Source organism: Pelodiscus sinensis, chromosome 23 (genome assembly GCF_052426305.1).
Source record: "Pelodiscus sinensis isolate ZL-2025 chromosome 23, ASM5242630v1, whole genome shotgun sequence".
In the NCBI taxonomy this organism is placed as follows: Eukaryota; Metazoa; Chordata; order Testudines; family Trionychidae; genus Pelodiscus; species Pelodiscus sinensis.
The window spans coordinates 773,585-799,597 of NC_143074.1; the positions used below are offsets into that span (position 1 = coordinate 773,585).

General features: G+C 52.9%; 1 protein-coding gene across 10 annotated transcripts in view; it reads right to left on the reverse strand.

Moving 5' to 3' along the window:
• EXD3 (exonuclease 3'-5' domain containing 3) overlaps positions 1-26,013 on the reverse strand; it is a 347,824-nt gene that overhangs the window by 63,365 nt on the left and 258,446 nt on the right. Inside the window, exon 20 of one of the 10 annotated variants that reach the window (XM_025181798.3) lies at positions 12,874-14,547. The exons of the other annotated variants lie outside the window; for them this stretch is intronic. Within the exon in view, the coding sequence (XP_025037583.2) occupies positions 14,386-14,547 (162 nt within the window). The 3' untranslated portion in view covers positions 12,874-14,385. Of the gene's footprint in view, positions 1-12,873; positions 14,548-26,013 lie in introns of those variants that run through there. 10 annotated transcript variants of the gene reach the window in all.

The window sequence follows — 26,013 nt, forward strand, 5'->3', positions numbered from 1 at the left end:
GGAAGAGACCTCAGGAGTCAAGTCCAGCCCCCTGCCCAAAGCAGGACCAACCCCGACTCAATCAACCCAGCCAGGGCTTGGTCAGGCCAGGAATTAAACACCTCTAGGGATGGAGACTCCACCCCCTCCCTAGGGACCCCATCCCAGGGCTTCACCACCCTCCTAGGGAAATGAGTTTTTTCTAATATCCAACCTGGACCTACCCCACTGCAACTTGAGCCCATTGCTCCTGCCCCCACTGAGAACAGTCTCTCTTCAGCCTCTTTGGAACCCCCTTTCAGGAAGCTGAAGGCTGCTATCAAATCCCCCCTCACTCTTCTCTTCTGCAGACTAAATAAGCCCAAATCCCTCAGCCTCTCCTCGTAGGTCACGTGCTCCAGCCCCCGACTCACTCTGGTTGCCTCTGCTGGACTCTCTCCAATCAGGATGGCCCATCTGGCAAGGGACGGGTTGGAAAAGGGCCTATTTGAAATCATGGGAAGGTGGGCGGGCAAAGCCCGCCCACATTCTAAAAGCCCCTCCCCAACCTTATGGGGGGGACACTGAACCCATGTTCAACTGAATTCGGGGGACAAAAAATGACAACAGGGTCAAGGAGTGCGGGTCACAGGCTTAAAATAAGGGAGCCGGATGGGGACACCGAGCAGAGAACCCCGGACAGCGCCCACTGCTCCTCAAAGCTGTCGATGGAGCCAGTGGACGCCGCCCAGAGGAACTCTGCCCGGATTCGTGATACGAGGGAAGAGCGGAAATAGGCCCCACAGTCGCAGAGAACCCCTCGTCCAACATCTTACTCCTGCTATTATTGATGGCAGCTTTCGCTAAGGCCAGGAGGAGGGTGACGAGGTCTCGCGACTTTGTGGGGCCACGGATTGGGTGTGCGTAAATAAAAAGGTGAGGGGAAAAGTGCAGCCAGAACCTCAAGAGGAGGTTCTGGAGGAGCCGGAATAGGGGCTGCAACCTGGCGCATTCGAGGTAGGCGTGCGCCAGGTTCTCCCTCCCGCCGCAAAAGGGGCAGGTGTCTGGGATTGGGGTGAACCGCGCCAAGTCCACGCCCGTGCTCGCGGAGCCGTGAAGGAGCCGCCAACTGATGTCCCCGACGGGCCGCGGGATTAAGGTGGAATAAACGCTGGCCCATCGGGGTTCCCCGCCCTCTATAGGTCTGCGATAGGAAAGGAAAGCAACACCTGCCCTGTCCCTGGTGTTACTCGGGGACTGACTCTGCTGCGTGCCCTCTGTCTGGGAATGTTACTGCTACAGGGACGTGCTAAACGGCCAGGTTAACAGGCAGCACCTCTGAGCAAACCTTCCCTCAGGATTCTCCCGGAGGGCGGACAAAGTTGGAGTCACTTGTTTTCAATTTCACCTGCTTCCGTCTGGGTCCCTGCTTCCAGGGAGTCCCACGAAGAGGCCACCAGGAGGGCTGTTCCACACGTGGTTCCACTCCAGTGCTGCGGGTAGCACCCCAAACTCAGGGCCCTCACACCCACTGGAAAGGCACGTTTCCCCTGTGGAGGGTCCCTCCCGCACCGCTCTGGGATTGCCCCTCCCCCAAATGTTACTGTACTGTACGTCATGGGCTGGCTGCTCACCCGCTGTGTCCCGCAGGCCCGAGAGGCTCTTCTTCGCACAGATCTGATGAAGAACTCGGTCTGTCTGCACCTCTGCCTTCCGTGTTCGTCAGCCCAGAAACCGAATGGGAATCCCAGTGACATCGGGCTCTGCAGGCCCCTGGCCCAGGCCAGAGCATGTTCTGGGATGCTGGTTCCCATGCTGTAGCCAGCAGCACTCAGGAGAGGGGCCCTTCCACGCGTGACAACAGAGCTCTTGCCTGTCGTCAGTAAGGAGCGAGCTACGTGCACAGACACGGGACTCTGAACAACAAAGCCAGTGTCCAAACAAACCTTCCCAGGCCCTGGGGTCCCCGGTGACCTGGGGTTAGGCTGGACTTTTCCTCCTGCCTGGCCCTCCGGAGGAAGAATGTCCCTAGACACTGTGTGCCACAACTGGTTCCCACGGATCCCGACCTGCTCCTCTATTTATCAGCACCGACCCGCTAATCCCTGGTACGAAGGGCTGAGTCAAGCTCAGTACAATGTAGCACAAAGTGAGGGAGGATGGGAAACAGCCCAAGGGAGGAATGAAAACCCTTCACCTTTCCACAGCAAATCCCAGCCGCACGCTTAGGCCCATCCCTGTGTTTGTAAAGCTAACCTGTGGCAGCGAAGCCAAGAGGAATCCAAGCAGCTGGGGGCTGGACTCTAGGTCATGTTTAACCAAAAGTGCTAGCTCCCTCTTTTCTCCCAGGTGAATCCAGCTTTAAGTCTCCTGTGTGTTTTTTCAGAGCCTAGCACATTCTCACTCCCAGGGTATGTCTACACTACAAAGTTAGTTCGAACTAACAGACGTTAGTTCTAATTAACTTTGATAGGCGCTACACTAGCGCTCCACTAGTTCGAACTTAATTCGAACTAGCGGAGCGCTTAGTACGAACTAGGTAAACCTCATTCTACGAGGACTAAGCCTAGTTCGAACTTACTAGTTCGAATTAAGGGTTGTGTAGCCCCTTAATTCGAACTAGTGGGAGGCTAGCCCTTCCCAGCTTTCCCTGGTGGCCACTCTGGCCAACACCAGGGAAACTCTACTGCCCCCCTCCTGGCCCCGGAGCCCTTAAAGGGGCACGGGCTGGCTACGATGCCCATGCCAGGTGCAAGCCTGCCAGCACCCAGCCAGCAGACCCTTCACCTGGCACGGCTCGAGCCAGCCCCCCGATACCCTCCAGCCCTCCCCCTCTTGCCGGGACCAGGCTGGCGGCTCCCGGGAGCTTGCCCGGGACCGCAAGAGGCGGGCACCCGCCTGGTCTAGTGCAGACATCGTGGACCTCGTCCACGACCTCTGCACTAGGCACAGGAAAGTGGCCGTCTAGGGCAGGAAAGCTACCATCCTGGCCACCCAGGAGCAGGTGTGCATGAAAATCAAGGTGGTCCACTGAGACCCCCGACCCTGAGCCCTGAGCTTACAATGGCCGTACTCGGTCAGACCAAAGGTCCATCTAGCCCAGTAGCCTGTCTGCCGACAGCGGCCAACACTAGGGACACTGGAGGGGATGGACCGAAGACAGTGACCAAGCCATTTGTCTCGTGCCATCCCTCTCCAGCCTGCCACAAACTTTGGGCAGGGACACCACTCCTACCCCCTGGCTAATACCACTCCATGGACCCAGCTTCCATGACTTGATCTCACTTCTCTTTAAACTCTGTTCTAGTTCTAGCCTTCACAGCCTCCTGCACCAAGGAGTTCCACAGGTTGACTCTTTGCTTTGTGAAGAACAACTTTCTGTTACTAGTTTGAAGCCCATTCATTTCCTTTGGTGTCCTCTAGTCCTTCTTTATGGGAACTAATGATGAACTTTTCTGTATGCACCGTCTCCACCCCACTCATGCTTTTAGAGACCTCTATCCTGTCCCCCCTCCGTCTCCTCTTTTCTAAACTGAAAAGTCCCAGTCTCTTTAGCCTCTCTTCATATGGGACCTCTTCCAAACCTCTGATCATTTTAGTTGCCCTCCCCTCTCCCACCTCCTTTTCCCAGTCTCCCCCAGTTTTGTTCAATAAAGAGAGATTCTATTTTTGAGTACACGTTTTCTTTATTTTGTACATCAGGAAGGGGGGCTAGGGAAGGGTAAGTGGAAGGAGGTGAGGGAGGAATGGGGCACGAGCCCCCGATGGGGAGGACTGGGCTGGCTCTGTGGGCTTCTGGGGGTGGAAGCTCTCCTGCAGCCCCCCAATTGCCCCCTCTCCCCAGATGGCAGCCTGCGGCAAGTGCAGCCGGTCTGATGGCCGAGTGCTGTGATGTGCCCAGTGTGGGCACTCAGAGCACTCCAAGCCAGGACTGCTTTGCAAGCGGGGCACCCCTGAGAACTGTCTGTCCGGGGTGGGGGTCGGGTCCCTTTAAGCACAGCCCTCGGCTAGCCTGAGGCAGCAGCTCCACGCTCTAACTCCTCATCTGATGCCCTGCCGGCACTGCTTCCGGCCATCCTTAACCCCAGTTCAGGGTCCACTTAATGTGGACATGCTAGTTCGAATTAGCAAAACGCTAATTCGAACTAGTTTTTTAGTCTGGATCCGTTAGCTCGAATTAGCTTAGTTCGAATTAGTTAATTCGAATTAGCGCTGTAGTGTAGACATACCCACATTGACTTCCTCAGCTGAGAACTCAGACCACGGGTACCCGGGTGCCTACCTTTAAGGCAACCACAGTTACAAATCTGCACTAAAATCCTGAGGCATTAATTCCTATCAATTTTATCTGGGCAGAAGCTTTTGTGGGCTGGCACCCACTTTGTCAGATGCATGAAGTGGAAACTTCAGTTTGTCATAGGCACAAAGCTGGGAAGGTTACATCACCATACGAGGGACCAGAGCTAAGGAGGTTAAGTCAATCGGGGTGTCACCCCTTCCTAACAGCTGATGAGAAGGTAAGAATCCCACCAGGGGGAAATGACTCATGACAAGAGCCAGACTCTTCCGAACCAGTCTGCATGAAGGGACTTGCCAGGCAGTGCCAGAGCTAGGGACAGAGGCCAACAATGCTGACTGCCCCTGCTCTAACCACTAGACCAAAGTGCACCTGCTCCCAGAACAGGCTTTCTCTATGCAGATGGACCAAAGCGGGATGCTTGATTTGACGCCACCCACAGCTACTTTCCAACTAATACCCTCCCTTCCCCCAAAGCCCCCTACTGATCCTGTGTGCAAGGATCCTGGAGCTGCTCTTAGAGAACCTGGGAACAAAGCAGTTTCCATGGGTTGTGCTCCTTACAAATGAGGGGTTTTCAGCCCATTGTCCTAACTCCAAGGCTGTTTTCTTTGCAAATGGCAGGGGAGAAAAGTAAAAGAGGAAGAGACAATCCCAAACGCTAATCTTGTTAGGTCAAACTGCTCTCTACACAGATGGAGATACAAGGCAATGGGGCTTTTGTCTTTTCTGGGAAGGGTTCGATTTGCAGGGCAGCAGAGGTCACCCCGGGCAAACTGGCAGCTTTGGTCTTTGTGTCCCAGAAGCGAGCAGAAAGTAGACTTATAATAAATGCTCAGAGCTCAGCTCCTCCTGTGGGGCTCTGGTCTCTGTTAGGGATTTACTTGTGGCTGCTATTTTCTCTCCAGGATACAGCTCTTGTGACCCGGGGCTCCCTGTCCCACCTCTAGCAAGGGCCAAGAAAAGTACAGGGAGACTCGTGTCCGGAATGAAGGGCACCTGGGGATGCAAACTCAGTCAAAACCCCCAGAGGTTCAGTTTAGCCAGGAGCTCTGCAAAGATGCCTTGCTAAGTGCTCAGCTGGGGAGTCTCTTGTCCCTCACAGCCTTGGGCTGGCCAGAGCGCCACGAAATAATCAATCCTCGTTGGGCTTTGCCCTGGATCTTGTGTCCACAGGCCTAAGCCAGGACTAGTTCTGCTAACAATTTGTGCCCATGTTTGTAAGGCCAGGCCAGGCCCAGAAATGCCAAACGTTCTGCTGCTGATTTACTTAATGGCTCTCAGTGCGAGACCAGCCCGGCTTGCGCGCCGCACCGCTGGGGTTGCCAGTGGACCGCAGCTATTCCATGAGATCGACCTCATGCCCCACTGAAATCTCCAGGGTGGCTTTCAACAGTCACCAGGAGACTGATGCTGATTCCTGGCCCATCTTAGAGGGCTGGCAACCCTCCCCACAGCCAGAGCTCAGCAGCATGGCCCCAGCTGAAACACAGGGCTGGCTGCTCCAGCACAAACGCAGCCAGTTGCCTGCCTAGTACAATGGGGCAAATTCCACAGGCAAAGCCTTCACCCAAGACAAACCACCTTCCAGTGAATGGGCCCAGCTCCTGGCCGGGGCTCTGCCAGCAGGATGGGGCTGCAGGCAACAGAGCCCCCATTCTCCCTGGTGGGGAGGGGACAAGACAGGCTGGGGATGCACTGACTGAGGTCTCTCCAAGCAGGGCTTCTGTGGAACTCCAGCCTGTTTAAAGGCCACTTCCCCGGGAGAAGCCTCGGGGAGGGTGCTGGGCAAGCTGCATTCTCCGTGTGCTCAGGAACTGAAGCCACACAAGCCCCTCCAGGCTGCAGTGTTCCACGTGGCCTTGGACACGCAATTCCCATGGACAAACATTGATAGGACTGGTGCATCTAAACCCGCTAGGAGGCTTGGAAACTCCTGGCCCGGGGGTCAGAAACGCTGCAGGACCCAGCTGGCTCGCAGGGGACAGACTCGCCCCGTGGCTTTGCTCTCACCAGGGTGCAGTGGCACAGAAAGCCTGCGTCAGCACGTTCATTTGAGCCAGGCCCAAGGCAGCGGCAAGCGGGAGCTCAGAAAGGAAAGGGGCGGGTGCGAGGAGTTTGAGCTTTCACCAGACTGCTTCACTGACCCAAACCCAGCCAGTTCAGTCGCCTGCTCGCCTACAATGCCGGGTGCCTCAGAACCGCACAGAGAACAACGAACCCACCGCCTCCCTGCTGCTCTGGGCTAACCTCGGCCCTGCCATTCGCCCCAGAGTGCTGACTCCAGCAGGCAGTAAGTTCTCCAGAAGGACCCTCCTAGGGCCGCTGTCCAGATGGGGACCAATGCTCCTTAGTGTTACCCAGGGCTCGTCGTCAGGGACAGGAACGCTCCTGCCCAGGTCAGTCTCATTAGCCCCACTGTACAGAGGAGGAAACTGAGGCCCCGAGCAGGGGACTGAATTGCCCGAGTCACCCAGCAGGCCAGTGATGGGACTGGGAACAGAACCAGGCCCCTGGAACGCTTGACCCACCCCCCCCACAACCCCAGCATTGGGCAGCTCTCCCCGGCCCTCTGCTTCCCAGCAGTGGGCCACTAACATCAGCACCTCGCTCGGGGGTGGGGACTGTGAATGGGCTCGGAGGAGGGGTGAGCCAGAGCTGTGCTTTGGAGAGGGAGGAGAAGCCTTGTAAGGCCCAGGCCAGTGTGGAGTCTGCCTGCTGCAAGGGTCAGAGGAGTTGGAGGCAGCAGGCTCCTCTCACAGCCAGCCAGCACCCTCACCCTGGCCCTCTGGGGGGGCAGCTTTGTCCCCAAACGGTGTCAGCAGGAGCAGGGCTGCAAGTGTCCCCAGCTCCGGAGACACGGCCTAGCCAAGGCCACAGAGCACACGTCTAGACAGCACGCAGGCCTCTGCAGCAGCCAGTCTCTGAGCACAGGTCTCCTCACTCTGGCTTGGGCTGTCCTCCCTCCCAGGGCAAGCGTTAGCGCTGCAGGCCTGGGCTCCGCGACTCACTGCCACGGGGTCTCGCCTGCTGTGGGAGCCAGAGCCGACTCCCAGGTTGCCGTGACCCAGGCTGCTAGAGTACCCCTCTCTCTGCCAGGGCAGGCCCATTCACAAGAGGCAGAGGAGACCCTGGCCCGGGCTCAGAGGGAAGGGCTACTGGGCTAGACACACAATCCCTCCAAGGTGCCCTGCATGGAGTGTCCCATCACCAGGCCCCACTAGGGCCAGCCCGGGAGGCACTTGCTGGATGCAGCCTCACGAGTTACTAACAGACTCTCTGGGAAAGCTACTGAAAAGTGGGTGTTGGCTCTTCGGTGCCTAAATCTACGTCTGGACGCCCAGGTCACGGGCCTGACGTGAACTAAAACTTGGGCCGCTGCGCAGGGCGTTTGGCTTAGAAAATCTCAGCATCCAGCGAGTCTGAGCCAGGCGCTGGCCTGTTGCCGGGGCGGGGACAGGGAGGATGGGGGGGAGGGAAATTCAGTGCCAGCACCTGTGGAATCAAATGCACTTGACAAGAGGGACCTAGACAGGAGCAATGGGGCAGTGTCCCCCATGCAAAAGGCCCCACGCCCGACTTGTTTCCTGCACTCGATGACTGCAAGAGAACACACCCCCGCCCCGGCCAGGCAAGCAGCCTCTCGCTGGGTGTAGCTGACACACTCTGCGTAGCCCAAAGCCTCTGGCGGCTTTACAAACAGAAGCAGAAAGATGCAGGTCCCTCCCCTCCCGCCCCCCTGCCCTGGGACCCTGAGGGTTGGGGACGTTCCGAAGGGCTCGAGCGGCGGCTGCGATGGGTCGTTTCTCTCTCGCTCCTTCACGGGGGAGGACAGAAAGAGAAGTGCCAGCTCGGTGCTGAGCTGGGAGAAAGCGAGGCCCAGTTCCCAGACTCAGGGGAAGTTCGAGGCCCGGCGGACATGCCGGCCTGAGAGCAGACGTGGCCCCATGGGAGCCGAGTGTGAGAACCTGCTGATTGCTAAGCAGTGTGGGAAAGTGGGAGGATGGGCAGGCCGAGCAGGCTGGCGTTAGTCACAGGAAAGGCAGTGGGAAAGAAGAGCCTGAGGGAGCAGGAAGGAGGGGCCGCGGCTGGGAATCTCTGTCTGCGCGTGCACAGCACGACACCAGAGCCAGCGCGTTGCAGTGCAGCATGCAAGAGACGTCACAAAACCACTCTGCTGCCACTCCCTCCCCACGGCACAGACACTGCCTGGGGCATGGCCCCCAGGCTGCTCGGGGAGGCCGAGGCTGGCGCACCAGGGCCTAGCGAGACTGGCTATTGCTAGAACATGCCCGACAGGCCTCGGAAGGCCCCTGCTGTGACCTCATGTACCAGCGCCCGGTGCTGCATGAGACGCAGGGATCCCACCCCCACCAGCTGCCATTGGGGCACAGGGCAAGGCCTGAATCCGACATTTCACATGTTACTGGGGATGCTCCTTCCCTTGGTTAACACTGACAGATGCCTGTGGCCTAGTCCATGTCCAGTCTCCTGCCCTCACCTGGCAGTGGGACCAAGTGCCTGTGCTGGCTCTGTCCCTGTGGGGCCCATCGACTCGCCAGGCCCCTGGGCAAGGAGGGGGCCACAGGAAGAAGGGGAGGGGCTGCGGCTGGCCTCCCACCAGCCCTGCGGTGCCATCCGGCGCCACTGCCCGGGGCTCCAGCAGACGATTTGAAGGGCTGGGGCTCTGGCTGCTAACATGGCCACAGTATGGGCTGCCAGGAGTCCCTGGCCCTTTAGCGTCGCTGGGCCCCAGGGCAGTTGCCCCTGCTCTGTCCCCAGCAATCCGGTCGAGTCACCCAATACAAACCCCACAGCCTGATTCCTTCCTGCCCCCCCACGGAGCCAGAGGGACTGAGGAAAAGCTGAGGGAGGAGGCTGCGTTGGCCTGTGGTGATTAAATCCCTTTGTGATGAGGAGCAACCTCAGGGAGCTACATCCTGCCCAATGCTGGCCACCTGCCTGGAGCTTGAGGGCGGGATGGGCCCTAGGGCGAGCTGCACCAGAGAGAGCAGACCCGCTGCCCTCACCTTTCTGGGGAAGCAGGGCCCATGGACGCAATGGCTTCCGCTGAGCCAGTCACCCTGCATGCTGGCCCTGCAGCCCCAACTCTCTGCTGGAGAAAAGAGCAGAGCCCTCTGGACCACAGCGTTGCCCACTATCTCCCACGTTCATGGCTCGAGAACAGCCAGCCTATGCTGCACAGTGACGGTGCAGCCAGGGAGGCCAGGCTACCAGGACCCACTAGAAGATCTTTCTCCCTTGTGCAATGGAGGGTCTAGCCAGCCTTGTGCTGCTGCGAACTAAGCGGAGGAGCAAATACTGTGCTGTTGCCCCTGGGCATGGTACTAAATTCCTTGGTGTTTCTCTGAGGCTCGCCCATCGCTCTTCTTCCAGGCTGGTTCAAATCCTTCTAGTACCTGCAGGCCAATGAAATTCAGGGGGGCAAGCCACCTGGAGAAAGCTCCCTCTGAAACCCAGGGCAAGCCCAGGCTCAATACCTGAATGAATCACGAATGACGGGCACTGAGCCCTACAAACAAATGGAAACCTTCCATTCCCGGCTAGCCCAGCCTAACACCTCCCTGCAGCTCCACAATAACGCCCCTCATTTCCTGGCCCCACCCCTCCTTTTGGCAGACAATGGTCCGTCTCGCTGGCCTGCCAGAACCTCGGTCCTGCACTGTTTGCTGGTGAAGGCTTTCAGCTGGGCGGGCGGTAGCTGAGCTCTGGGCATCGGACCTGCCACCAACGTAATGACCATCGACTTGTTCTGAGACAACATCATTCCCAAGCCCTGCTCAGTCCTTGGGGCCAGCCCTGGCTTCCCCAGGCCTGCTGGGAGCCTGCTGGCTGCTCAGACTGGAGGCAAGAACGGCCCCTCCTCTTTTGTTACTCTAGTGCTGCAGAATCCCATGGCTAAATCCCCAGCCTTTCTGCAGGTGACTCCATCCTGGCTGGCTCAGCAGGGATGCCTGCATAGCTCAAAGCAGCTCCGCTCCTGTGTTGCCATCCCGGCGGCGTTGGGGGCTGAGCTCTGAAGCTCTGCATGGTCACTGGTCCAGTGCAGCAGTGCCTCTTAGCTCTGTGCCTCTCAGCGCCAGCGCCAGCTGTGCCCACATGGCGTGCTGGTTGCGGACATCAGGCTCTGTTGCTGCAGCAGGAGCTTTTTCTCACCAGTCGCTCTCCCCCTGCACCGTCTGTGTCTCAAAGCCGCAGTCCCAGCGTGGTCAGGGCTGGGGAGCTGACAGGCCCCCCCTCGTCCTTCCAAACAAGCCGAGATGTAAACAAGCTGCTCCTCCGCGGCTGCGTCCAGAGAGACGCGTGAACAAAGCCATGCAGAGATTAAGTAGGTGGAGTGCCAAGAACTGGGGCGGGGGCCGACAGGACTAGAACAATAAATAAATAATGGTCACAGATTTATCACCCTCTCTCCCCCTCCAGAGGTGCTTGGGAAGCTAAACGGCACAATGGAAACAAACCCGAGAGAGGAGAGTTGCAGCCTCTTAAAATATGATGCAGCAAACCAAACAAAGGTCCCCATTAGGAATCAAGCAATGAAAAGGACTGGTAGCAAATGCAGTCCCATGGCATATGAGTGCCGGCCCTCCAGGGCCAGGCTCAAGGAGCAGACGGAGGATGAAGCTAGAGTCAGCGCCATTAAAGTTTCCTTAAAGTCAATCCAGACTCTGAGAGCAGCCAGGCAGGTGTGGGAGGATCACAGCCCAGTAGCTCAAGTCAATGAGCCCTTATGCTCCTTCACTGAGCAATCGGCACTAGTGGGAGGCCCAGTCTGCCCTCACCCTCAGTTCGCACCACACAAGCACTTGCCTTCCAGCTGGACTGGAGCCTCAGGAGAGCAACAGCACATGGAAAATACGCTCTTGTTCTCGCAGACCAGTTTGGCCACATGAACCGTATCTACATGCAGGCAGGAGCTACACTGGCTAGAAAGTTTCCCTTCCAGGTGACTGATCTGACGGGCCCCCAGCTAGTGACCAGACAGTGAACAATACACTCGGGGGCAGAAATCATTGACTTTTCCACGTGTTACAGCACCTCCAACGACATCAGCAGGACTGAAGACAAAAGTCAGTATCTATTCCCACACAGTGGGGAGCCTAAGTCATTGACCTTCCCCCATCCTGGCACCAAGTCCTCACACCATGAAGCCACCGTGGCAGCAGCTCATGGAAAGCAGGAATCCAGTGAAAAATAGTGATCAAGACTTCTTCTCAGGTGAGTGATAAGCAGAAGAAATCACATTAGAGAAGCTGGAGTTGGCTAGCTGCAATTGTGTGTGTGCATGTAGCTATCCACAGAAGGGTGTATGCACACACCTCCATGTGGTTACATTTACACCCCTTGTAAGCTGACATGCGCACACATTTCCTGGAGACCAGCACCTTTAAACTACCCATTCAGTATCCAATGTGCTTTTCTAGCAGACACATTGTCCGCCACTGTGTTGAACACATGAGATACATCAAACAGGAAGAGCCAGAAGTCCCAATCCAAAGGGGTGAGTTCTACCCAAACATGACTGTGTATTTATCAGTGATGAGTAGGGGATCGTGATCTTCTGCATAAGAGAACCAACCTGAAACTCGGACCCTGCCTGAGCCACAGAATTCCTAAACTTCCTCTACATGGAGCAGAAGTTCAGCAGGAGATTTGGGTCACAGAGTCACAGAAGACTTGGGCTGGCAAAGACCTCAGGAGTCATCGAGTCCAACCCCCTGCTCAAAACAGGACCAACCCCAACTCAGTCAGCCCAGTCAGGGCTCTGTCAAGCTGGGCCTTAAAAACCTCTATATGGTCTTGCTCAGGCTCGTTACAGAGTTAGGGGCTGGCAAAGGTCTGGAGTGCTGGAATCCCAGGATTTGGATCAGGCCCGTTTCTGCTATAAACACAGGTCCAGTACTTCCGACTTCTCTGCCCCAGCATCTGTGACATGTTGGAGGCCAGGGAAATGATCCATTTGTGATCACATCCGGAGTGGCTTCTTCCACATGGTACATTGTCATCGCCAACGTTATTTTTAATACACAGAATGCTGCCTTTTCTGCTGAGCTCTCAAACATGGAACCTCTTGTCTTCTTTAATTTATTATTTTTCATTCTGTGAACATTTTCCCAGAGAGGAAAGCAGAAGTGACCTTCTGGAGGACCTCACTGGTGTGAGAGCATCATGAAAAGGAGAAATGTCACCAGCTACCCTACAAAGCCAAAAGGGAGCATAACAGTCACCCAAACCTTCTCAGTCACATACACCGAGACCAACATGCCAATGCCTAGAGAGCATCACGTAGACACTTACATACGGAGCTAATATTGGGCACTCAGGTTGAAGATGCTGAACTTCGTCTCGGGGCTCTGTTTCAATCAATGAACCCTGGCAAGAAAAGAGCTTGGGAGAAGTCACATGGCTCTGCAGTCCTAGTTCATGTGTTCTGTACTGTGTGTAATAAAATGCTCCAGAAGGCTGACTATTTTGCTCAGGAGACTGTTAGTGGGCACTAGCGTGTTTCTTGTCCAGGCTGCCTGCATGAGTCCAGACTCTCAGGGTAGGGAAATCAGCTTTGTCGCCTGCCCCCCCCCCCCCCGAAAGCTTCTTGTGTAACCACCGTGCTCTTCCTTAGTGAATGGCACCAGACACACCCTGCCTTCCATACACTGGGGAGCGATAGGGCTGCATTCGCCAGCAGAACACTCACCAAACTGCACTAGTTGGCTACTCAAAGCAACAGAGCCAATTATGTGGTGGGTCCTTAGCAGTGGAGCTGATATGGCTGAATGGGGGTGAAGGCAAGAAGCTGGGGCCGTGTAGTGTGGACGTATCCCTGACGTGTAGATCAGCTGGCAGGTCATGGGTGGGCCAGAGGATGGAGAGATCACCCCTCCTCTCAGACACGTGACGTGGGGCTGCACAAATGGCCACAGTCAGGGCAGAGCACTTGCTTTATCAAGCGCACCATGAAATAAGCAAAGACTCTTTACATTCCCTATGTGGCCAGGAACTAACCTGGCACCCAATCCCATGAGCAGCTCGCTCCCTAGACACTCCTGTGCCCTGTCGTGTGGGATCCGGCCACGGAGCACTGGAGATGGCAATGGGGCAGCTCCTTGAGCAAGGGTCAGTTTCAGCACTGCATGAAAGAGGCTGAACCTCCCAGCTCGGGCAGCTGCTGAACCTCTCAGGCAGCTGCGGGGAGAGAGGGCTCAAAACGCAATAATGGCTAAATGTTTTTTCTTGGGGGAATGAATATGTTGGCTGGCTGGTCAAATGATCTTGTGATCTTACAGGCCTGTGAAGTTCCCAGCCCCTCAACTGTAAGCAATGCTCTTCAGACTTTCCTGTTACCCAGAGTATCCCAACTACATCACAGCAGGTACCAGGAGGAATAAAATTAGACGTTTCATCCATCCAGTCTGGGGACTTCACCTTTTTACATATATGACACTATAGTATTAGGGCTTTGTCACCATTTAATACAGAACCAAAGTCACTACCCATTAAATATGCATGAATTCTTGGTGCTCATGACCTTACTTAATCGCACAGCCAATGAAATGAATAATGACTGTGCTACTGTAATCAGCTCGCTCTGCCCACGGATCAGGCAAGACTTGTCAAATCTTTTTTTGACCACCTACAAGGGCCTGAGACCTTCTGTTGACTCAGGCTTGCAGCCACAGGCAATTCAGTCGCCACAACCCTTTCTAAGGAAGCCCTTGTAGCAGGCAATGCCATCGAAAGCCTCTGCAAGTGAAGGCTTCTGTCCCCCGCACAAATACAGCAAAGGCAGTGGCCATACCAGCCTCTTCACCTGCGACCGCATCTCAGACCTGATCCAGAGAAACTCACTGCATGGGCCACTCAACCCTGGCCTCTCTGCTGGGAAGGCCTATAACGGGCCTTGCTCTGATGCGGAGAGTTACCCACTGCAGCCACCACGGCATTTTACACGTGCTGCTGAATGGCCATCACACAGTTTAGTAATAAGATACCAGCAGGGGCTGTAGTCATGCCGGCTCGGGATCTTCTGAACACTCGTAGGAGTCAGCCAATCCCTCCCTCTTCCAGAGCATTTCAAAGATACCTGGACATTAAGGAAAATCCCTGTAGGGCTAGTTCGCTTCTGCTCCTTGACTGGACATTGCTGATGCAAACTGGGAACAAAGGATCACTGTCCGCTCTGCCCCTCCAGCCGTTTTCGCTGGTGTTTGCAGGCAGGCTGCAGGTGGCATTCCCCAAGATTGTTCTCCAAAAGGCCACTTCTGCTTTCCCACCTGGGAAAATTCTCACAGAAAGAAAAATAATAAATGAGAGACAACAAGAGTTACTCGTTCTCTTTTTTTTATTATTTTGGAGGAGGGTTGGGGAGGAATAGAGAGAAAAGCAACAATTTGTTTATTGAAGCTATCAAAGGTGATTTAAAATACAGCATGGGACAGATCCCACAACGCCTTTCTAAAATAAACATCAATCACAGACTTGTGAGTTGATGGCATCAGCTGATGAGCTCTTATGGGAAAAACAGAGCAAAACAAGAGCCCATTTTCTCCTTCCGAGAGAAACTGAGCGAGGGAGAGGGAGGGATGGAGAATTGTTACTGACCGACACGTTATACTCCGATAAGGCATCTGGTGCAGTATCTATGAGCCATGCTGACACCAACAGGCTGATTTCACCTTCTGCCAATATTACTGAGTAGAAGAGAGACAAAATCCATAAACCGTTTTCCTCCTAGCAGCTCACATTGACTGACAGCAACAAATAAAAAGGCAGCTCTGACAAACCAAACTAGATTCTTTTCTTAGATTCATCCTCTGTGGATCACACTGAGATGTTCTTTCTCTTTCTGTAGTCAAAAATGCAAATGACAATGCAGCTGACCAACTTTCCCTTCCATTATTCCATTGTCAGCCACCATGGTCCATGAGTAAATCTCTGCACATTTGAAGCCTAACAAGATGGTTTAATAGGTGATGAGCTTTCGTGGGCCAGACCCACGACCTCACATTTGAGGAAGTGGGTCTGGCCCATGAAAGCTCATCACCTGATAAACCAACTTGTTAGTCTTTAAAGTGCTACACGGTTTTTCTTTTTGTTTTAGCAAGATCAGACTAACACAACTACCTCTCTGTTACTTCTCTGCACATTTGTTATCGAGGCTGTTCGAAGAGCCAGTCTGTGGAGGATGCGATGGATTTGCACCATTGTCCCACAGGTCAACACACAATCCATGGCCGATACTTGGCTTCCACTGCCTCTTGGCGTGGGAGCTCATGTCCGTAGTTCCTGAGCTCCTACTCTGGCTGGGCCAAGAAGCCTGCGTGACTGATACTGCATTTGGAATGATGTCCTGTCAAGCTGCTGGAATCCTAACGGGGCCAGGCAGAGCCCTGCTCCGTGTGTAACACACAGAACTGGCTAACCAATTCCTCTGAGCCACGCCCTACAGAACATTTTATGGTAGCAGGGTAAGATTGCTCACAGTCAGTTAAATGCAATTCAAACTCTCTCAGCCACAGATCACTGTGGATACAACACCAGTACAAGGCCAGCCCCAGTCATCGCCTTAGAGATGCTGCAGGTAACTTCATGCAGCTCTGACATAGCGACAGGAAACCACGACCCTTGGTGCTTCTACTACACTGATGCCAAATGCTTGCTCCCAGGGAGCAGTTCTCACCTTGTCTGTGAGTGCATCACAGCCAGTTGCTGGGGGGATCGTCATGACATCAGAGAGGAGGATGGAAACACAGGGCAAGAGCTACAGAAAAACTGTCTAAAGATCCTGTTTTCATGCAAACGTTCCAGTATTGCTCCAAAAACCACAAAGGCAGCACGAGACTCCATAACATACCGGGGGAAGTGCAGGAAGGACACTGTGCTATATTCCCCAAGTGAACAAACAGTACAAATGTAGACTCAGCCACAATCAGCCACACAATCTGTACTACGGCCCAGCTGCTCTGGCACCCCACTGTGATCTCTGAACTTAAAAAACAACCAATAGTCTAGCAGCACCTTAGAGACTAACAAAAGATGTAGATGGTATCATGAGCTTTCGTGGGCACAGCCCACTGCTTCAGATGAATCTCTGAACTTGTCATGGCTCAGAAAATGATTCATGTAAAACACTTTAAATGACATTAATTACTTTCACTTTTGGCAATTAAAGTGAGGGGGCCCCAAATATGTGTATTAATAAGAGCACAGCACATAGGCCTAGGAAGGTCCTTCAGGATCACTGAGTCTAGTGCCACTAGTATCACCAGGGAATACATAAGAACTCTGGGATTAAAGTGAGTGTCCTTACCACAGTTCTCCATATGCTGGGTGCTTGTAGTACTGCTCAAGAGAGATTCAAATGCTGCCCAGCAGATTTGCAGAGTGCCCCCAGCTAGGTGTTGGTGGTGCACGCTCTCACATGCCTTGGTGCACATAAAAATTATTCTGCACATGGATGGAGAAGATTAGAAGGAACATTGTTCGCCACTCAAAAAGAGATACCCTTGAAAGTTATGATTATGAAATGTAATTTGCACTAGTCAGCATGTTGTGAGGGGAGACTGGGACAAATCTGGTGTAGCTTTCCAAATGGGATGTGCCATGGCCTGCTCATGCTTTATAAAAATTGGCTTATGAATATGCATGCAAAATACTTCAGGTAACATATCAGTTTTAATGTTACAATCTGCTGAATGTGTATATTCTCATTTTGTGCATGTATCATTCTTGTATGTGAAGTTAGAAATATGAAGTGTGAGTGTGGTTTTCATTTTAAACGTGCTATTGAAGGCCATTAGGGATACTCTGGGTTCTTAATGACTCGGTATTCAAACCAAAGGCCCGTGAATAGTCATATTTGCCCCGTGGGCCCAAACTGGCTGGTCCCACAAAGACGTGCGGCCAGGCCACATTTGGGATCTGGTGCTTTTCCACTCAAGGTGAGAAAAGTTTGAACTGAGCACAAAGAATTCCTGCCTGGGGCAAAAGGGGTATAAGGGAGGGAATCCAAACAATAGGGGCAGTTGCCAGATGCCACAAGCCCCCCCCTTACCACCTAAGATGCCTGTTGGAAACATCTAAGACTGAGCCGGGGAGGGATCAGGCCAAGCTAGCAGAGTGCTTAGCTAGTGAAAGAGATGTGTAGAACAGCTGTTTAGGACGTCAGGGTAAGCATTTGCATGTAACGCATTTCTTAGTGGGCTAGGGTTAGCTGGCATGTGAACTTAGCAACTTACTCTGATCTGACTGGTTTTACTTGCAGCCACGTAAACCCTTCTTTTTATACATAATAGAAACACTCACTTATTATCAAGCCCAGTATAAATAACTGCTACCTGGAGGGGAGCAACCACTGTGCATACCTCTTTCACTGCTAAAGGGACAGCCCTTGGGAGCTTGCTCTGTGTAAAACTTTTACATAGGGTAAGACGGATTTGCTTGAGGCTTTGGTTCCTTTTGGGGGTTGCTTTCCTGGATGCTGAGCCCTCTCAGAGCTGAACTGGTTCAGTGTTGTCTCTGTTACTCTGCTAAGGGGCTGTTACTCCAAATCTGTGCCTTGGCTGGGGGAGACCAGAGCTTCTGGCCCAGCAGGGCAGGGTGGTGGGGGGCCCCAGAGGGCAGGAAAGCGGGCATCAGTGGCATGATCAGCACACCAGGGGACAACCCCAAGGGGACTTGGGTGGTATAACTTGTCATAGGATGACTTTTTAAAAAAATTAAAGTTCCCTGCAAGGTCCTAAAAGAAGTTAGGAATCTTTGTTCTTTCATAGTTTAAAAAAGTTTTGCATCTTGCTGCAAAGAAAAAGAATGAGACATGCTAATTTAAAAGCAGAGAAGCCTACACTCTGTAAAATAAAAAGGTGAGGAGTTCCCATCTGTAGTGAGAACCCATCATAATCTATCACGTAAGAGGAAGCTGGTTTGGTGGGAAAATGTTCAACTGTCAGATGAGGAGAGAAATATTGGAACTAACCCTTTGAAACTGGAAGTCACTTTGGTGACAACCATAAACATTTCAGCAAGACCAAGCCATGTTTGCTGTATCTTCAAAAATGAGACCCCAAACCATCGAGTCTTCTAGTGACACTGAACAGGAAGAGAACAGCTCAGGTTTCTTGCTGAACATTTTGGAGCCAGAAGCTCCATTTCTGGTTCAGACACCTACAGCCTCCTCCGTCACTCGCCACGGGGAACCAGAATGGCCCTCTCGGCCAATTCACAGGGCCATGGCAGCTCTCACCATTCCAGGCACAGAATGAGAGAAATGTGGGGCTGGAAAGGATCTCAAGAGAGCATCCCACTCCCCCCATGTGTAGGCAGGATAAGGGTTAGCTAGCCCCTTCCTGACCACTGGCTTGCTAACCATTTCGGCCACAGAGGCACAGGTAACACTAGAGGAATACAATGGCTGCTTTGGTTCATCCTCGCCAGGCAAAAGTCAATAGTCTGATACTGCATCTTTCCACTTGCCATAGCTGAACAACACCCTCTGGGATCTGGGAGTCTGGGTACCCAGCGTGGGTAGCCGGAGGTACTAGCTTTGCCCAAGCCAATGTGCTGAACATAGCCAGGTAAGCAGAGGGCGCACAGTCTACAGCTGGGGCTAGCTGCCTGCGTACACATGGGCACCACACGGGTCTGTGCTGAGGGTTCTAGCCTGAGCTACTGCCTATGCTTCCCAGCTACCCTACGTGGAGCACACTAGTGTGAACAGAGCTACGCAGTTCTCCACTGACATGGGGAAGCAAGCTCCTGGCTGCAGTGCAGACAGACCCCAGCAGCCAACAGTGTTCATTCCAAAGTGTCTGACACCTTTCCTGCTGTGAATCAAAAAGCCCTTTGCAATGACACCCAGTGTTGCAAATCAAGCAGTGACATTTTGCATTTCTGTAACACCTGTGAAGTGAGGATTCCCAAAGCTTGTTATAACTCATGTAGCCATAAAGTTGGGAGGGGAGAACGAGAACCTCCCAACTCTATGGCCACATGTGTTATAACAAGCTTTGGAAATCCTCACTTCACAGGTGTTACAGAAATGCAAAACGTCACCGCTTGTACTGAATGTCCTGGCTTTTGCCAGGTTTTGTCAAAATCCCCGCACCAGGGTTTTGATTGACTCATACACACACACAGATCCAATACATTCAGTAAAATGGAAGGAGTTTGATTTTTACCAACCGTTCTATCAAACCCATTTCAAGTACACTGAGAAGGCAACACATGAAGGGGGTGTGGTTTGGGAGGCATAGAGACTCCACGCAGGTGTGGCTGAGAACAGCGCACGCTGCAGCAGTGTTCTCATGGTTCCAGCTAAGATTTGACCAAACCAACGAAACATTCCCTTCCTCTTTGTAAAACACCTCCCTTTCTTTGTTCTCCTTAACCCTGGAACAGGGTAAGCAGGGACTTTTGGGGTGTGGTGGAGTGGCAAAACCGGGAACATTTACAGCAGAACTTCACGTAGCCTGTTTCTTCTGTGCAGTTGTACTGGTGGGAAGTGACACCCTAGGAGTTCTGCTGCTTTTCTGCTTGCTCCTCATGTTGGGAAGCCAACATACTGCGCTGCTACATTAGAGCCTGCATGCTGGAGGTGTCACAGACGGGGCTGGGATTCAAAAGCACTCAGTACTGGCTGGACTCAGGTCCCCTTGGCTTGAACAGGGGCATTGCTGGGCCAATGCGGGTCACTGTGAACGTCCAGCCCTACAGCTCCACATACAGAACTGAGTTAGAGAGAGACAGTACAGAGCTTCAAGAGTGAGTGAAACTGACTAAACAAAACAATCCCTCCGTGTGAAAGACATTCATATACACATGTGGGGAACACAAAACGTGAATGGACTGTAGTGGGGCCTCAGTCATATCAAGTACTTCTGGGGATTGGTTGTACAATCCCCTGCTACTTCTTTCACAGACAACTGTTCCAAAAAAGAGATGCACACTCATTGGATATGCATTAAAATGTAAATGCTCACTCACGTCCAACAGTTAACCCTTGGAATAAACTATTGTGCTCCAGAGTGGATGATGCTGAGCTGGACTCGCATTGAAGGTGAGTTATTAACGACACTCTAAACTTACACAGCAACTCTCATCCAAACATTCCAATGTGCTTTGCAAACATGGGCTCTCAATAACTTGCATAATAAGCGAGGGCAGCCAACATTATAGTAAGGAGGCAGGGAAGGGTGAAAAGACATGCGAGGTCACATAGTGAGTCAGTGGCTAGAACTCATTAGTCCTGAATCCCAGGGTTCTGCTCTAAACCTGAGACTCAATTCAGGGAGAAAAAAACTCATGAACACTATCTCTGAAATAGTGTAACTGCCTTCCTGGAAAATAACAACCATTCCTCAGATATGTGATCAGATCCACTACAAAGCTGTGAGAAGCACACAGGACACTGACAAAGGACAAAGCACTGTGCACTAAACCTATCTAGTGTGAAGTTGGATAATCAGCCTTATTAACATCTTCAGGCTACACTTTCAAACTTCCACATAATGGATGTATTTAAAACCAGGAACGGTGTGGTGTGCCCAGGAGTAGACAGCTTCCAGGTACGCCAAGCGACGACATTAGACAAAAGTCCACCCCCGAGGACAGCCAGATTGTCCAACAAATATCTGAGGAAATGGGCTGTCATCTGAGCAGTGGCTGTGCCCACAAAAGCTCATGATGCTATTTATATATTTGTGTTAGTTTCTTAGGGTGCGTCTACACAGCACCCTTCCCTTGAAATAAGCTATGCAATGTGCGCTACACAGACTGCATAGCTCAGTGGGCACCAGCCAGTGGATCGGGATCCACACGTAGATCTTGGAGCCTCAGAGGTGACCCTGACTGGTTTGGCCAAGAGGCTGTCAAGTGCCAGCACTTCAGCTGCCCCTCCCCCTACTGCTGCGCACCTCCTGCCCTTTGCCTTGGAGCTGTCCCCTCAGGAACCTCCTGCTTGCTGGGCAGGGAAGGGAGTGGGGGATGCTGATGTCAAGGTGCCCCCCCCCCCCACTCTGTATCCTATCTCCACAGAGCGAGGGCGGGGGGGGGGGGAGGGACAACAGGATCAGGGATGGAGTTTGCTGGCTGCTTTAGGGAGCGGTGCAGGGCCAGGGCAGGGGTGAGGCTGCCTTAGCCCCACTGCACCCCCACCCAGGAGCCACCTGAGGTAAGCAGTGTCCTTCTGGAGCTCACATCCCGAAACCCTAGCCCAGTCATGAACCCCCTTGTGCACCCCAAGACCCTGCCCTAGCCCAGAGCACCCTGCATCCAAACACCCTCCCAGAGCCTGCACCTAGAACCCCCTCCGGCATCTCAGCTCAGAGCCCCTCTCGCACTCCCAATCCCTTAATCCAAGATCAGAGCCTGCACCCCAACCCTCTGCCCCAGCCTGGTGAAAGGGAGGGAGGATGGAGTGAGCAGGGGGCGGGGCCTCAGAAGGGGCACAAAGGAGGCGGGGCAAGGGTATTTGAGTGAGACATCACCTTGGATTGCACTTAAATTTAAAAAGTGATCTCGTGCTTAAAAATGTTGGAGACCCCAGCATAGCTTATTTGGAGATAATTTCAAAATAGCTTATTTTGAAATGACAGCACCAAATTTTGAAATAAAGCTCTATTCCAACAAGTCCCTTAGCCCTCATGGAACGAGGATTACAGGGATGCTGGAATAGCGTACCCATTACTTCGAAATCTATTTCGAAATAACGGGCACGTTCAAAGACATGGAATTGCTATTTTGGGATACTTCCGGTATCCGGAAATAGTGCTGCTGTCTAGATGTAGCCTAAGGTGCTACAGGACCATTGTTGTTTTTTAAGTATCCTAGTGCCAGCAGAAAAACCCTGCTCCCTTAAGTTAGCTGATGGCATGCCTGCTGGTGAGTGGGGATGGCTTACAAGGAAAGGGAACCACATAAAGATCAGGAGGCAATACCGCAGAGGTCCAGGGCATACTTGCAGTTGATGTAAACTGGCAAAATTCTAGTGATTTTGATGGAGAGGTGCAAGTTTCCACCACTTGATGATCTAGCTCTGAATGTTTCAGGCTTGGTAATGGACAGAGGCCTTCATCTCTCCATCACTGGCTCACATAACTCAGGATGTTGGCAACCAAAAACTACCACCTGAGAGCTGAAATGAGTTTGGTTGTTTCCAGTCCACTTGTAGTGAGCAAGTGTCTCGATCTCAAAGACCATCGTGGCCCCCAGCACTGGATGGCCAGGCGCTGGATGGCAGCTCCGAGACACTCAAAATCAGCGCTGGTTTGTTTCAGTTCAGCCTGTTACAAGGGTATCTGTAGATAGCATTGCACATCATGGAGCTCCCATCACTTCAATGGTCTCCCTAGCTACACCAGACTAACACGGCTACATTCTATCCCTTTACATGTGTTCTTCCAACTCAGTGTTTCTCAACCTTTTTTTATGAAGTACCTCTTAAAAAAAAGTACCCCCTTTTTAAAAAGAAATATTATAAGTACCCCCAGTCCGTACAGTTTTCAGACACAAATTTTTTTTCTACCATTGCAACAAATTTGTTTAAACAACTTAATCGTAGCTGGGTGGGCGATGAAATTTTTGGGTGTAAAAAGTACAAAAGTACTGTAAAACTTAAAACAAAAATTCAATTTTCTCCAAATTTCAGGTGTGTTGACGCACCCCCCAGACTCCTCTCGAGTACCCCTGAGGGTCCTCGTACTACTGGGTGAGAAACTCTGGCCTAGATCTCCTGGGCCATGGTGCCACTCGCTGGTTCAGCAGCTGGTGCGGGTGATATCTGCACATCCCGCTAACCAAAACAGGCTCGCCAATTGGCTGCGCTCCCCCATCTCTTTGCTGTGCCCGGTCTCAGATTGAGACAGTAAGCTCTCTGGGGTAGAGCCCTTGAATATCAATCTGCATAACTCAAAGATGTGTTTGACAGAATACCTCTGAGAACACAGCAATGGGACAGTTACAATCTGCTGAACCTGTTTAGCCAATTTTTGTGCATGGGTGGTCACTGCATGGGAAGTTCGAAGTGTGGCTCTGTTTATGGTTGTAAATGTGCTAATGAGGGCCATTACTGATGCTCCAGAACCTTAATGACTCAGTACTCAAACCAAGGGCTCCTGTAAGGCCAAATTAGGGATGGTTCAGAAAGACATGTGACCAGGTCATCAGCTGCTGAATCCATTTGAGATCTGGTACTTTTCCACTCAAGGTGAGAAAAATTTGAACCGAACACGAAGAATTCCCACTTTGGGCAAAAGGAATATAAGAGGGAGGAAACCAAACAATAGGGCCAGAGGCCAGGAGAGGGAACATGAAGGGGCTGGGAGCATTCCTACTATAAAGCCTCCTTAGAAGCCTGATTGAAACTGACATACGCAAGGACATTCAGATTGAAGGCTGAGACGGTCCAGGACGTACGCTGCCTCTCTCCTGCTCAGGCAGTGCAAAGGGAGGTGGGATGAACTCGGAATGTCCCTCTTCTAACCAGGCTGCATGTGTTCCCTGGTGAGGAGTTAGCATTTCCACAGCTACAGAGCTTTCTCTAGCTGAGATTCCCAGCATGCCCCCGACAGATCAGTCAGAGCATTTCAGCCCCTGTGCCTCCTGCAGGCCCCTAACACGGGGAATCCCTGTCCGTGGACTCCTTTCAAGTGCCACCACTCCATCCAAAACCAGACAGATGACAAGAAATTGTTTATTCTGCATCTCAGCACGTCCAGAGCCCTACGGCAGAGCGCGGATGTAGGCCACCTCATGTTCTGGAGTCTGTAACGGCCCCCCTCTTGCACCCAAAGCATTCCAGCCAACACCCAAACAAGAGCATGAAGCATCCTCTTGCACGGAGGCTCACATGAAGTTGTAGGAGTGGGAGGAGACAGATCGTGAAGATCTGCTCCCTGTTATTAGAGCCGACTCCTGGGTTTGGTTTGAGCTCTAAGGAGGAGGAGGATCCAGAAGTGAGAGTAAGTGACGTGGTGTCGGGATTTGTATCTGCCAATAATTCACTGGGAAACCTTGAGTGAGTCACGCGCCGCTGTGTGCCTCAGTTTCCCCCTCTTGAACATGGGCCGAACATGGGCCTACCTCACATGAATGTGATGGGCACAGCAAAAATCACGAAGCTCTGTAAGCTCCTCAGGCCAGAGCAGCACTGCCCGCTGTGGGTCTGGTCCCACACCAGCACCACCAAAACTCCAGTACTGTACGTAAAATACGTCCCAGTACTCTAGTGCCTGGGGCAGCAGCTTCTCACTGAGAGTGTTGCAAGGGGGGAGGGGGCCTTTCTCCGGTGAGACGAGGAGCTGCTGCAGCAGAGGCGAGGCGCTGGCTCACTCTGTGATGTGGCTGCTAGAGGATGTGGTGGCAATAAAAGTGTTAATATGATGAGGTGCTAATGCATGTGAAACAGTTGGTTTCCTGTTAGCACCAGCACAAGGCGATGCTCTTCCCCCACTGCCGTGAGTGAATTGGTTCCCATGGGTCTCTCTCCATCCTGTTCCCTGCCCTGCAAGCTCCATTTACAGCCATTTACTAAAACAACATGGTGTGCGAACTCCCTTGGGCCAAAACGAAGGGTTGTCCCATTAGGTCCAGCTGCTTGCTTGTAGATGTGCTGTCCCCAGCCCTCACCCGGGCCAGGCAGTGGGTACTCTCCCCACCACGAGAGCTCTGAGCTGACTCCCAGCCCTGAGATGGAAGACGTACCGTTTGAACCAGTTAGCAACTTGCTGTCAGACTTAGGGAAGATTCTCTGGCGATAGGTGAAGTGTAGGAGGTATTTACACCCAAATAACGCCAAACCCCTTCTTGCCACTGGAGATGGCCTGTCTTGCTGTTTGTTTGTCATTGTCTCCTTTGCCTTCTGTGGCATGGCTGGTGCATTCACTGCAACACTGCCTGGTCTCCTTGTCAGACCCTCTGAAACGCTGACACAGAGAGACCTGGCCTCCAGAGAACACGGGGCGCTGTGCTGGCGTGGATGACCGGATGTGGAGAAAGCATCGGCATTACTGATTCTGTTTCAATGGCCAGCTCTTCAAGCCAGGGTAAGTTCAGAGTCTAACAACCCAGCACCAACCCTGGCTGCCACCAAGGGGCTAATGCAGTGACATGACACACAATAGCAAAGGCGCTTATTGGGAAATTTGAAACATGAGCAGCAGAAATCAGCCTCGGTGGCAAAGATGGACATAAAAATCCAGCTGGCCCTGCCGAGTGGGAGACTGGCTCTTTAAAACTGTCCCAGCAATGGTGCCAGGGCTGGGTGTCTGGTGGGTGCCAGTGGCTCGTCTGAGCGCCAGCGAATGTTCTGGAGCTGAGAGAGAACAAGGCAGGGCTGGCAGCCAGGCAAGGAAACGCAGCAGGTAAAACCAAAATTAAACGTCCCCTCTGCGGGGGAGGGGGGCTGAAACCAAGCGCTTGAATCACACGGGCACTCTGAGCAGTGCCCCAGCCACCAAGACCCAAGAGCCTTTTTGACATTTGACTGAACCGCTCGGGGAAGCGCCCCGTGAGGCTGGAAGGGATCAGGCCTGAGGGGGCACAATCCCACGCTCGCCCCACTCCACCCTCTTTGCTCCCTGTTATTACTCAGCCAACTGCCTTGACATCAGGATTCCGGGCACGCGAGTGAAACGAGACTGAATTCCTGTCTTCAGCTTTTGTCCCTTTGTGGCTCGCCTGGTGCCATCTCCCTCCCCAAAGGGGCTTGATCCCACTTGCACTCAAATCCATGGAAAACACCCCCC